The sequence below is a fragment of the Sorex araneus genome, chromosome 4 (assembly GCF_027595985.1).
Source record: "Sorex araneus isolate mSorAra2 chromosome 4, mSorAra2.pri, whole genome shotgun sequence".
Taxonomy (NCBI): domain Eukaryota; kingdom Metazoa; phylum Chordata; class Mammalia; order Eulipotyphla; family Soricidae; genus Sorex; species Sorex araneus.
Genome location: NC_073305.1, coordinates 58,847,597 through 58,862,142, shown reverse-complemented (window position 1 = coordinate 58,862,142; position 14,546 = coordinate 58,847,597). Strand labels below are relative to the sequence as shown.

General features: G+C 36.2%; 1 protein-coding gene across 9 annotated transcripts in view; it reads left to right on the top strand.

Moving 5' to 3' along the window:
- CADPS (calcium dependent secretion activator) overlaps positions 1-14,546 on the top strand; it is a 527,814-nt gene that overhangs the window by 401,327 nt on the left and 111,941 nt on the right. For 6 of the 9 annotated variants that reach the window (XM_055134465.1, XM_055134464.1, XM_055134467.1 and 3 more), the window contains 2 exons: positions 554-571; positions 13,075-13,181. In XM_055134465.1, coding sequence (XP_054990440.1) covers positions 554-571; positions 13,075-13,181 — 125 coding nt within the window. The remainder of the gene's footprint in view (positions 1-553; positions 572-13,074; positions 13,182-14,546) is intronic. The other 3 variants (XM_055134468.1, XM_055134463.1, XM_055134461.1) reach the window with 1 other exon arrangement.

Genomic DNA, 14,546 nt, shown 5'->3' with positions numbered 1-14,546 from the left:
GGTACACAATCAAAAGGTAGCAGCTAGGCTGGGAGCAATGCGTTAGGTGTCAGATAAAGGACACTTGGGGCAAAATCATGCCTTCTGTTCCATGTTTAAAACGTCAAACTATCTGGGTATAAGATCACACAAGGTGGTCTATTCTCTGCAAAAATTAGATCTTATGTGCCTCCTGTCTATTCTCTCTCAAGCTGGGAAGCTTTTCCTTGTTCTCTCTGGAGATTTTGACTTGTCCTTGTCCTCTAAGCTCTGGCTAGAACATATGACTTAATTGTCACTTGGAGAATTCATGTATGTTTCATAGCTTGATTTCACATTAAACTTAATTTTACTAATTTTCTATTTGTGCAGCATTTTCCACCTCTGTGAAGGAGCCTTTTTTGCTGGCCCCCACACTTCGGGGCGGTGGGAACCCAAGGGCAACCTTTTCTTTCCAATTATCATGTGTCACACATAAATGGGGGGCATTTTGACCCACTTGCTCATTAATCCTGCATATGTGTTCTTGTTTCTCTCTCTCTTCTCTCCTTGTTGTGCTCTCTCTTTCAAATAGAGAATCAAAAGGATGCAGGTGAACCAATTGTATATGCATTATATACTATCAGGACTGTTGAGTAATATTCGGTTTTTGTTTTGTTTTTGTTTAATAGCTCCTTAACGTATGTACTCCCAAAGACCGGTGTGGAGTTGCAATAATACTTAAGGAGTTAATTTGTGCTGTCTAAATATTTCTCATGCCCGTAGATGTTGACCTATATAGAGCAGAATTTTCATAAAGGCATAAGCTTTGAAGGAACAGAATTCTGGTTTGCTGCAGAGCTTTGGTTCAGGATTCCAGTAATTTGGCCTCAGGTGTTTTTAAAAATAGTTACTAAACCAAAACTAACATTCCTTTCTGTTTTTCCTTTCTCTTTCTTGTTTATATCCTATTGAGAAGTTCGTGTTTTTTTGATGAATGTTTGTTAGCCAAGACAGAGAGAAGTTGTGTCCATGTTGTTCTTGTGAATATTGTGTGACGAAGCAGGATGCACACATAGATAATGAACAGGGGCCTTTGTGGAATATTTCACAATGTAAAAGCTCTTAGTAAGTTCTTTGGCTGTGAAAATTTTCTTTGCATTTGGTCCCGAAACTTATGAGCATATTTTAAGGAGAATTCTGACGTAAAATCTTATAACTTCAGATAGTATTGATTATTGATCATTGTCTTTAACGTTTAAAGGGTGCTCAAAATATTATTTAATTAAAGTTTAATGTATCCCTATGATTCAAAATTGAGTGTATTCAGTTTATTTTTGAGAGCATGCCAGGCACTAGATTAGTACTAAATTAATATTTGAAGACTCACAGTCCTATATTCAAGACTCACAATTCTTTATCTCTCTGGCGAGGAGATTTTCATTCATCTACTCATTCATTCATTTATTTATGTATTAGGAAAATGTGAATAAACATGATAATAATAATTGTTGGTGATGACAGTGTAGGCAGGAAGCAAAACCTCAAAATGCCTTCAATACCTTAATAAGTCATCTAATTCAGTCACTCTATCATGAGTCAAAAGTCCTTAACCTGGAAGCTATGCCAACTTTTGCATGAAAAATTGCCACTTCCAAAGTGGCAGAGAGCTATTGAAGGCTCTTTAAATGAGGGAATGTTTGGTAATTTGCAATCCAGACAAAGTATCTTACAGAGACATGAGAAAGAACTAAGAAGGTGGAATAGAGAGAGTCTCGACCTGAAGATCAATAGAGACAGGCTTAAATCTTGATATGTCCAAGAACTCTTCTAGGTTAAGCAGATCATAATAAATATTATAATTATAATTATTTCTTTCCTGACCTTTAAATATTTTTTCTTACCTTCCTCATATTTCAGTTCCCTTAGGAGAACAAAGGACAAACACACATAGGTTTGCAAAACCAGCAAGGCACAACAGGAGTTATATGTACACATTGGCATGCAATCAGGACAGCTACAGAGGTTTTAGTCAGGTTATACTTTGCGAGGCTATGGGACTTTGCAAGTCACATATTGGTTGACTTTATCTTTCTGTCTGGTGGCATTATTAGAGATTAAATGTTCTGTTTAATTGCATCATCTCAAAAAAAGATGCAAAGGGCTGCTACTCTATGAAAGAAAAGCTGTGACTCTTGCAAATGAATTCTATTATTTTAAATACATTTCCATTTAAACCATCACACATTCTAAACCCAGCAAACTCTGAGAAAGTCTACACTACTGTTGCAGTTTTGCCTCAGTTCTTGGCTAAATACTTGCATAATTTTCTGAGCATCGTAACGATTCTACTGGTACTGAAATAAAACCAGTTTCCTCCAAATATGCCAAGAATATATAAACTTAGATAGTTATACAGATTAATGAGAAAGACAGACAGACCAACAGTCACTGATGGACCTAGACACTGTACTAGGGAATTTGCACGATGGGTCTGATTCAGTCTTCACTTTAGCCTCACAGAGAAGATATTTTTCCCTTCTTTTTACCAGTGAATGAAAGAGCTAAATTTTGGGAAAAACCAGTGACTTGCTCAAGCAGGACTCTACCCAGATATTTCTAAATTCAAGTACCATGCTTTTTTGGGGTCTCTTTCTAATAATACCACCTTTCCACTTTTGTGCTATGTAACTGGACACTATTCATTCAGTAGATAAATTCTAAAATAGCTACGACCTTTTATCCAGGAAGACCTGTACAGAACAGAATGTTCCTTTCTGGGACCAGGTAATTGTTAAAATATTTCTACTGAATTATCCCTGAGGACACTTGAGATTCACTGAGATTTCCAGAGAACTAAGGACATCATATTTTTTCTCCCTCATTGGCAGAAACTTTCTAGAGCAAATAAAATCTATCCAGAGCACTTCCAATTAGACGTATATTTCCCTGTCTCTATTCAAACTTCTTAAAGGTGCAACACCTGTGAAAATAGAAAAATAGATAAACAAACTTGGTATTCTTAGAGAGTATAATTTGGAACATCTATCCAAAAGACAGTACAGAGCCAATCCCTGTTCTAAAATTGAGAATCAGCTCATGTTTTCGATATTTTACTCAAGAAATATTCTTCCTGTTAATGATACATCAATCAGGATTTCCAAGCCCACACTATTCCATACACTAGTGGCTCATCTATTAACAGGGCAAAGACAAACATTTAAAACACTGTGACAGGAAATATGGAAGATCTCCTGGAGGAAAGAAAGATATGTTTAAAAAAATATGCCCTGAACCAGTAAATATAAAATCATTGTTCTTATACCAAAAAGGAAACCTGCGCTTTGATGATGATGATGATGATGATGGTTACTGGCATTTATTGAGAAGTTAGCATGGGATGTGCAGTTACATTAATTTTTCATTGAATTTGCACTGCTCTGAGATAAAACATTATCATATTTTAATCTAAAAATACATCAAGTATAAAATGAATTTGTTATTAGGAAATAATGTCAGTACTGCAACTGAATTATGATGCCTTTATAGGTAAGATCACCCAGTTTCTTTTACCCTTTTTCTTTTTGTTTGTTTGTTTGTTTGTTTTGGAGTCACACCAGCTATTCTCAGGGCTTAATCCTGGATTGTGCTCAAGGATCAATTCTCTCAGTTCTCAGGGGACTATGAGTGTTGTGATTGAACGGTGTCTAGCCACAGGCAAGTGCCTTAACACTTATACTACCTCATCAGCCAGCATCAACTATTTTATAAATATTAAATTGTGCTTCTTACACTCAGTGAAATAAGAATTTACTCTTCTGGGCCAGAGAGAGTATGACAAATGGGGTAATTGCCTTGCATGTATCTGACCTGGGTTTGATCCCTGAGCATCGCCAGAAATGTGATCCCTGAGCACAAGGCTGGAGTCAGAAGTAAGCCATTAGGACCACAGAAGTGGTCCCAAAACAGACAAACAAGAATTCACACTTTTGCATATAGAAACTCTAAAGTAAAACAGTGCTCTAATAATGTTGCCCAAATTTAAACAATTGTTTAGTCGCAGAGATTGAGTCTGAACATGAATTTAATTCCAAAGTCCATACCTCCAATTTATGTACTCTTAAACATTTATTATTTTAGCCATAAAATTATAAGATCAAAACGGGCTTTATCATAATCATCTTACCTCCAACCTTCACTTGACATCCGGTGAAGTAGGCCTAGAAAAGTCAGTTTCAAAATAAGATGAGAATTCAATCTGGGAATTCTGTACATTACTCAGGAGCCTTCACTACCCTATCTTAGTAGGGTGATGAAAAGCATGAAAATGTTGTGCCATATTGCTCGCCAACCCCCTTCCTTGAAAGAATAACATGAGAGAAATAACAAGTAATTATTAATGGTAAGCATTAATAAATTATTGTTACCTGCTAGGATAAACATTTTTATACTGTTTACCATAAACGTTTTACATTTGATTCAGAAGATAATGGTCTCACTCATAAGCCATACTGGCTGAAGTTCCCAATATGACAGCTGATGACAACCAGTGCCCACATGTTGGAATACTTTTTGTACAACTCTGAGAAAACATTGCCTCAGAACCAGCCTGAGCACTCAGGATTTGTTGCAGTAAAACTTTAAATCATCATCTTGTTCCAATGTGTTCCATAATCTCTCCAAAGCTCATTTTTATTATCTGTAAAAAGGTTCTAATAATAGTTTCCCTCTGCTTGGATTATGACAAAGATTAAAATGTATATTCCAAGTAAATCTCTTAGCACAGTATCTGGCAGGTATTTGATAGCCTGTTAACTATTATTATTTGTTATTGTTTAAGAGAAAACTTCCATCTCAAGAATACAACCCTAGTATATAATAAAGTCATAGTATTGATATCTGACATGGTATATAAAACATGCTTCCCAAACTTTAATATCCATACAGTTTTCTAAGGACCTTGTTGAAAGGTAAACTTTCATTTAGTAGGTCTAGGGTAGAACCTCGAAGTCTGCATTTCTATAAAGTTCCCACTTCAAACTACTGATCCAGGTGTTGCATTTTTTTATGTCCCTGGACTATAAGAGGTAGTGAGATGTCTTTGTATCATTAATTTAAAAATAAAAGGCACCATGGGAATGGACAAAGCAGTCATGGCCCCTACCCTCAGGGAGCTTTCAATGCAAGAGAAAACCAAAATTATGATACAGATTGTTCCAGTCTAAACACAATGGTAAATGGAAATGCAACCCTACTGGTTTTCAACTGGGTCAAGGTCTTTGATATATTGCAGGGTTTGGTGTGGTATAGAAATAAATGGCTGGTTCCCCCAAAGAGAGCTATCTGGAGTATTAATTGGACTTGTAGTATCATCCTTCCAGATGCCCTAAGACACAAAGTTTTTAGTGGCTACGTAATAGTATAATTATGCCAGCATTCCTATTATCAAAGTCACAGGCAAAGCAAATCCTCTTAAAAAATACTTTGGGGCTCATGAAACTAAGAAATCCGTGGAGGAACTGGACTCGGGGATAAAAAATTTAAGTGTATTTTGTGTACTATTTCCAATTGCTGACAGATTTCTTTGTTGATTGTTTTCATTTTGTTTTTGAGCCATACCCAGCAGTGCAGCAGTGCTCAGGGCTTACTCCTGGCCCTGCCCTAAGGGATCACTCCTTTTGGACTTTGGGGATGATGTGGGGTGCCAGGGATCAAAGACAGGTCACTGAATGCAAGGCAAATGCCCTACCTACAGTTCTATCTCTTGGCTCACACTGAGAGATTTCTTTCATATGATTCTTTCATGGAAGGGGGTTGGGGAACGACATGGCCTCAGATGGCACAATATTTTGATGCTATTTAATGACCCTAGAATCAAAACATCTTTCTTTCTAAGCAACTGTATAAAACCAAAGAACATTCTCATTGGCTCATCAGTGAGTTGAAGCTTAATTCCTGCAGCAATCAGAACATCCATGATGATGGGGTGTGGTGTAATTGTCCTGACTTGGCTCACATGAGTATCTTCTATCCCACCCCCCACAAGAAATGTGATTTTGCATTTGTACCAGAACCACATGGAGAAAAGAGGAAAATCCCCCCGAGGAAAGTTGGTGCAATATAAGTATAACAGATGGTGACTACTGTAGCTCTACAGCTCACTTTTCTAAGGTGAATCTGAGGAACAAAGCCTAATCTAGACACAATTATTTTAAAAAAAAAGTAGAAGGAAAACATCACAGTAGCATAGCATTATTTTCTCTCTTGTGAAATGCAGCTTAATCTAATTTTTTAAATGTTTTTAATTATCTTAAGTCATTTTCAAATGTATTGAGATATCTGAAATTCTTCTCTGGTTTGGAACTGTAACTTACAATGTTTTCTATTCAACAATATGGCTTAATACATTTGTTAATTAACTAGCTCAGGAGATAAAAGTTGCTTTATTGGTGATATTCATACAGTTGGGTGTCACTTAATACACAAATACATTCTAAGAAATACTTTGATATGCAATTTTATAATTTTAAAAACATTTAATTACACAAACTATAGTAGGTATAACATACTACACATCTAAGCTGTATGGTATAACGTTATTGGGTACATGTCATTGACTGTGTGGGGAGTTGTTGACTGAAACCTTGTAACATATGACTGATAACTTTTGACCAGAGAGGACAGGTGTTTTCATGAAGGACTGCATTGGGCAGGATCCACTGAGGAATATTTGAAAACCTTCCCTGAGTAATACACTATTAATACAGAATTTACTAGACATAGGGCAAGATATATATGTATATACTTTGATATTAGTAAGGTCATACGTGCTCAAATATAGGCATCAGTAGAAGAGTTGCACCTTTGTTTGGAAGGCACATAAAGGGATGTCTCTTGTTAGTAAGGGGATCTCTTAAAGGCTTTTAAGCAGGAATAGGACAGGTTCTTATGTGGGCCTTGTAGCATCATATTGACTGCTGAATGGACAGAGAAGAGGAGAAAAGAACTTCAAAGATGACTTGAAATCTGTATCAGTAGTTGAGGTGGAGGGTATAAGATTTGATTCACAGGTCAAACCCCCTTAGCAAGATTGTGGGCAATAGTACAGCAGCAGCAAATATCAAGAGTTGCTTTGGAGATATAATAGTTCAGCTCTGTATACAACCCATGTCCTGATGGAGAAGATACAAATATGGCTGCAATTGGGCCAGAGAGATAGCTCAAAGAAATGGAGCACCTGTTTTGCATTCTGGGGCCCATTTCAATGCTGACACCACATGGTCCCCTAAACACCATTATGAATGATCTCTGAGTACCACTAGAAGTGATCCTGAGCATAGAGTCAGGAGTAGCATCTGTACACTGCTGGGTGTGGCAAAAAAAAAAAATAGACAAACATGATTGCAATTAAAAGAATAGAGAAAATAATTTATAATTTCTTCTGCCATTTTGTTATCAATATTTCTATTGTCCTAAAATGGATTATTCCAGGAGAAAGTGATGAGGATATAAGGAATTCAATATATAGTGATAATCCCACTAAAGGAGTTATATTGAATTTGAATACTGCAAAAGATGCATGATCTATATGCCATCATTTTTAATAAGACAGATACTTTGATGATATAGGTATCTATCTGTTCCTAACCCAGCTTCTATTCACCTTCATACCCAGATCATAGCAGATTATAACAGGCTATTTCCAGTAATGGCATAATACTAAGAAGTGAATCTTCAGCAACACATCAGCTAGGTTTGTATTTGTTAGTAAGTTGGGTTTCCATCAATCATATCCATCTCTCATATAAAATTTCATGGACTGGCAATTCACTCACTCGAACCATAAATGGTCAAGTTATTTAAGGGCTAATTGGAGTCTCTCTCTCTCTCCTGGATGCTTCTCTTCCTTGGCTTAGCTGAACATGTAGAGGAATTCTCTTTTTGTTTTTCTGCAGTCAAATTTAACTCTCTCTCTGGAAGCCAAGCAGATTTAATTGTGTAAACATGAGCACTGGTAATTGGGTAAATGAATTTGGAAACCAAGGTATGATGTTTTTGTTTTGCTCTGTTAGGGGGGGGAAAGGGAGCTTGTTTTTCTATGGTGGCAAACCTCACTGTCAGAATTCTGGACAGCCACTTGGCAGGAGGGAATCCCTTTATGAATTTCTCATCAAGACCCATTGAGCTAAAACATGTATCTGTTGTCTCATGGGTTATGGATCAGCCTGGAGACGTTTCATTGTTTTTATGAACCACCAGATTGAGTGTTTTTCTACACAGGTTCAGTTATCTGGGTAAGAATGAGTAAGAAATTTCTCGTGAGAATCACACACTCAGGTGAAACATATTCATTGAATGAGCCAGGAGATACATGTAACTCTAGCCACAGCTCTAGGTGGGCAATTGATTTTAACAAAATATAAAATACAAAATACAAAATATGTTTTTATAATGAAAAGATCAGAATATTCCTTCATTTAAATACTCATCACTTAAACTGTTTTCCTAAACTCCATATATGCATGTTTTCCCAAACAAAACATTTAAATAAGAGGAAACTGGTAAATTAATTTTCAGTCCTGTATTCAAAACATTGAGTTACTCCCGAAAAAAGGATCTCATTAGCTTTGGATTTTAATAGATGGATGTGCCAGAATATTATATTTATCCTTTCTTCTAAATCTTTAAAAAAAATAATAGGGCTAGAATTTCAGTTTTTGTAATTCTGAAGAAAAATTCATTTCCCCAGCTGAAAATTCAAGCAAATCAAGACGCAAACTTGGCAATGAAATATGTACCTCTCGCCATACAGACTGCTTTGTACATGAGAACAACTAGAAAGGAGCAGGTCCAAGGTTAATGAGACACTCATTAAAGAGAGAGAATTATGGAAGCTGATAGTACTCTGTGCCTGTGTTGAAGGAGAGGCTATTGTTATAGGATGTTTGCTGTGATGATATTGTAAACCACATGACAGATGGGTCAAGTGCTGATTACGGTATTCTAACATTTGGAATAGCAAGTAACATATTTGATAAGCTGGCAAGTTTTTATATATGATTCAACCCACAATATAAAAGCCACGAGAATTCCAAATTGAAAATAATTAAATGAGCTGGAAACAATCAGATACCACACATTTTCCCCAAAAATGACAGATTTTGACATGTTGAAATTCCACAAAGGGAGCAAGAATATTCCCTAGCTCACTTTAACTAATAATGGCCCTTCATCTGCTTTTGCAAAGCAATTAATTGCCTTCTCACAATGTTGGAGATAACAATAAACATTTGTAAGCACCTTCAGCTTTATAGAGATCTCCCCCATGCAACACTTTATTTGCTCTTTATCAGCAACCTTGCAAGGTATGTAAATACAGAGAAAGATTCTTATTCTTTATAGATAAGGAAACTTATGTATCAGGAGCATAGAGATGTGGAAGGTGAAAGTACAAGGTTACATGGGAAATTAAATAGCACATTAGGATGAGAAGCCAGCTCTTCCAGCTGTGAATACATCAAGCCCTTTATTTGGTCAATTGAAAGGAGGAAGAAGCTATTGACACCTAGGAGTTCTTTATTGTTCAAAAGTATTATCTTCTGGTCAATGGTGTTGCCTCCATCAGTCACGTGTATCCATCTGGATAAAGACATCAGCCTTTGCGGTCAGCCTCTGAGTGTCTCAGTGTGGTAGGGCTGGTGACACTGGTAAGAGTCCCACCCTTGTCAAACAATGTCACATTTTTGTAATGTCTAGTAACGCTAAGAAAGCAGTCGCTCTCCATTTGTGTTGTATCATTTTTGCTGTTCAGTTGTTCTTTGGAGAATTCATCATCTTACTCACCATCCTATGTTAAAGTCATTTTGTCTTTTTACTTTTTTTACTGTCTCCCTTTCACCTACCTGAGCAGCTCCCCCGTCATCTCCTGGGCCTTCTCCACCCACCCAAAAGCAGACCAGCATGTTATATCAGAGACTCAAAGGCATGCCTAGGCCAAAATCAAGTACTGTAAACTTCTTACCATTCTTTATTCAGCAGCTTTATAGTTTAGTTTGCTTTTCTGTTCATTTTTCTTGAAATTTTGTCTCGGTTTAGAAGATAACACTAAGGCTTAGACTCTCAAGTTAGACACTGGAGGTTTCAAGAGACTCGAAAGAGAGCATTTATTTCCAAATGTCCACTTTTTTTTTTTGTCTAACTATGTCTGACATATGCAACATTTTCAAATCTCAATGTCAGCACAAAATAACATTGTTGTTGCATAACATTTTGCATGATGATTTTTCTATGTTATGAGCTACAATTCTGTTGTATGAAATGTTTATTAAGTCTATTGTATTTTTAGTTCCCTTTCATTCAGTGCTCCAGCTAATCCAAGATTGCGTGAGAAGAATGTTACTATACACTTCAAAACAACATAAGTCACTCCCCGCCCGCAGCCCAATTCATTTCTGTGCACAAATTTCTCCTTGGCCTCTGTTGGGGGACGGAAGGAGGTGCTAGAAGATATTGCACAATATTTTCTTTAAAGACAACATCTAAGTGAAGTTATTTTTTGCATTTCTTTGCCATTTAGCTAGAAAATTAGGTAGGCAAATGAGGAGGAAAATAGTGCTGTATCTCAAGTAAGTGGTTTGATCAACAGATGATGGAATTGCAGCTAATTCATCACTAGTAAATAAAAGTCTATTTGAGTAATTGGATGATCAAGTGTTCTAGCCTAAAGAATATTTAACCTGCTGACTTTAATGATGTCATGTTCAAGCTAAATTGAAAAAGGTTTTATTAAACATACTGTCTGTATATATATATATATACATTAGGCATACACATATCTGTGTATGTGTGCACACACTCAAAATGGCTGCATGCACATATACATTTTATGTGTATCTATTTTTATATATTGTAGTCAATCTGAGAGTACTGCATATTAAAACAAATCTTCAGGTGGTTCTAGCAAACATCTTGGATTTCTCCAAATATTAAAATTATTCAAAGTTTTAAAATAAGTCAATTAAAATATTGGTGGGAATTTTAAAAATTATTTGCATTGCATGTATTGTACAGCTAGAATTCCCCTACATTTGGTGAGCATTCCACACATAGGAACAATGCTCTCAGTTTGTGAAGCAAGAGATTTCAAAGATGTGCCCCCAGTGGGATTTCCTGCAGATTTGCATTAATGCGCAGGCTTGTCTGGTTACTAGAAATGTATGTAAGTGTGTGATGTGTGTATGTAGGTGTATGTGTCTAATGGGTAATAAGCATAGGATGAGGAATTTGCAAATTGATGTGTAAATGTGAATAACTACTTATGAAAAATAGTGCCCTACGCATATTTACTATCAAAATGCAAATACCTCATTCTACACATATTACCCCAAACATATATACGCAGTATGTTTGTAGAAATGACTGAAAGTCAACTAATGAAATTATGATAATCTACTTACTAAATTATAAATAGGGTCCAGATACCATAGAAAAACGGAAATCAATTTTGTCACTAATTCTTTCTCATACAGTTATTGCTCTATATTTAGTAATGGGTTAGTCAGGCCAAAGGTCCCCATATCTGAGTGTTGGATCTTCACTGATGATCTGCATATTTATATTCCCAGTAGCTCCCACCTGCATTCCCTATTCATGTTCAGCTACATTTTCATGTGAGTGCAATGTTCAGAGAGCTCTCCACTGGCCTGAGTCCAGAAAGTCCATTTTCAAACTACTAATCAAAACTTCTTGGGCTGAAATTTTCAACACCTTAATAATCTTATGTAATCCCATCTATCACTCTTAGCTTCCATTGGTGGAAATACTCTTAACAGCATTTCACTGAATTTAATTTCACTAGTAAATCTTCAATTATTAATTATCAGATACAATCATTAGTTCAAAAATTTATAAATAAGGTGTCTGTTCTCTTGCAAACTAGCAACTTCCATGATCTTAACACCCATGTTAAAGTGACAAGAGAGATATTCAAAGGCTGAGGCACTTGCCTTGTATGTGGCTGACCCAGTTCAACCCCCACTATTGCAAATGGTCTCAGAACCTGCCTCAAGTGATAGCTGAGCACCACTGGGTATGTTCCAAACTATCCATCCAAAATTTAATAAACAAACACCCATGTGATAACTAATCCTTGTTGCATTATGCCTCATGTTCAAAATGACTCTAAAAAAGTCTAAGCATGAAATAAAAGTTTCCCTTTGAGGTTAAATTTAGGCCATTTTTATAATAAGGACTTTATACATGAAACCTATACTTGACTCTCACCCCATATGAAAAAAAGTTTCTATGTATGGCAAAATACTGGCATTGCCAAACTTTGGAAAGGGATGCACCAGAAAACAGTGTTCAGAATGTTTTTGAATCATATAAAATATACAACCTTTCAATACAATAGAAAATTTTAAAACAAAAATAGTTGAGCATATTGTTGCTACCAAAACCAAAATTTTAATTCTTTCAACCAGTGGCACCAATTTATACAACTTCCTCCAATCACTTATGTTCAGAAACCTTTTAATAATTTTCTCTTTTCTTCTATCTTGTGGCTCAGGAATGCCCATTAATTTTTAATCTCCTGCCTGAGCAACTTAAAACATATCTTTTGAAACTGCTTTATTCTAGCAAACATTCTTGAATGTTAAACCTAAAATCATGTAATAATAAATCATACTGTTGTGTCAATTATTTAGGGACAAGTCTAGGAAACAAATGCAGTGACAACCAAGATCAAGTTTCTTTCCTGTCTTCCCACTTCAGGTAGCAAGAACAAAGGCTAGAGAATGACTACAATAGTACATTTATGCTGTCTTTAAAGAATATGTGTACAAAATATCACTAAATTAGAAATGGGCTCTTTAGTAGCTTGCTGTGCAAATTTGAAGCTGGAGCACTGTTTTTTATTAATATGTAGTATGATGATGGTTATAATGATAAAATGGCTTTATGGTTTGCTCATTACTAATTATGTGGCACTTACCATTTGCATGACACTTCTTCAAAATTTGTTAACTATTCAAAATTCCTTATCCACTAGTTCTAATGGTCACAAGAGCAGACCGCCACTTTCTCTGAATTTTAACACAAATTCTTGTACTACAGAAAATGTAGGCCGGTTAATCACTCCTGCCAAAAAGCTTGAAGATACAATACGTCTTGCTGAACTAGTCATTGAAGTTCTCCAACAAAATGAGGAACACCACGCTGAGGTGAGCAAGCGAGGTGGGAACATTCCCTTGGTCTTCCTTATGAGGTTGCAGAACTGATTCTACCAGTGACGTGAATAAGATGCCTTAACACCCATTTTCTTTCAACTGAGCTTGCAAAGAGTGTAAAAGTGAAGTTTTGCAAGGAAGAGACTGGAAAATTACTTAGAACAACCAAAAGGTGGTTGCATGTTATACGATCTTAAATTTTCAGATATTTCTAACAACGAACCTAATAGGTAAGTATATTTCAAAGATGTACTCAAGGAGCATATGGTTGTTGTTCAAAACACAAAATATTTTTTGGTTTTTTTTTTTTGTGGTTGTTTATGTTACCACTACTGTTGCTTTTATTTTACTGATGTGTGGACCATGGGCCATCTTTTAAGATAGATCTCTGTAATTTTGCTTGTGCCAGAGTCTCCATTTGTTAATCTTCAATGACCTGGGTTGCTAAACACAATGAAAGAAACAAACAAGTCTATGTTGTTCAACTTGTCAATGCTTCAGCATCCATCTAAATGAAGACTGCTCACTTTTTCTTTTTTTGCAAAAGAATGTCAAAATGATCACTTTGATCATCATTAACCAAGGCAGTTTAAGGCTAACTAAATCTCAAACTTATAAGGACTCAAACATCTTAACTCCTCCTAGTAAATATTCCAAGATTTCAGTATGGTCACACAATTTTGGATCACTGATCATTGCTTGTTTCAAAACTAAAATTAAAATTATAACTTTAAAAGTAAACTTTTGAAAATTGCACTACTTCTTTCTTCGTCTCCACTATAGTGAAAAAGGTAGGAAAAAAGAGAGGGAGGGGGCATTCTCAGGCACCTGAAATGACCATTCCTATGGCTAAATGAAAATTGCAGTGTAGTTCAATAATATATAATACACCATAAATTAAATCATCCCAACTAATGCCTGATTGCATATTTAAATTTCCTCCCTGTGTGTCTACTGTTCCACTGAATCGTGGCTGATCGTGGCAGGGAAAAGAGGTATGTGACTAAACCCAGTGAGCCAGCCACCCGCTGTCAGAGTCTATGCATGTCCTTCTAGTACTATATCTCCTAATGGGATTTTTCCTGGGTGCTCCTGCTTTCTAACACTGACCCACGGAATGTAACAGCAATTTCCAGTGGACTGCTTGTGAATTGGGTGACCTTCCACAGCAGGGTAAATGTGGGGATAATTCTCTCGTGCGTGCATGAAGCAACTGATAACTTAATGACTGCAGTTACATCCCGACACATGCCTCCTACCTGCTTTGATTCTGTTCTTAGCTTGTCATAGTTTTCCTATGTCCGTCTGTATTTTCTTAGAGCAGATGAGTACTGAACGTAGTAACCAGTAGCTAGTCAT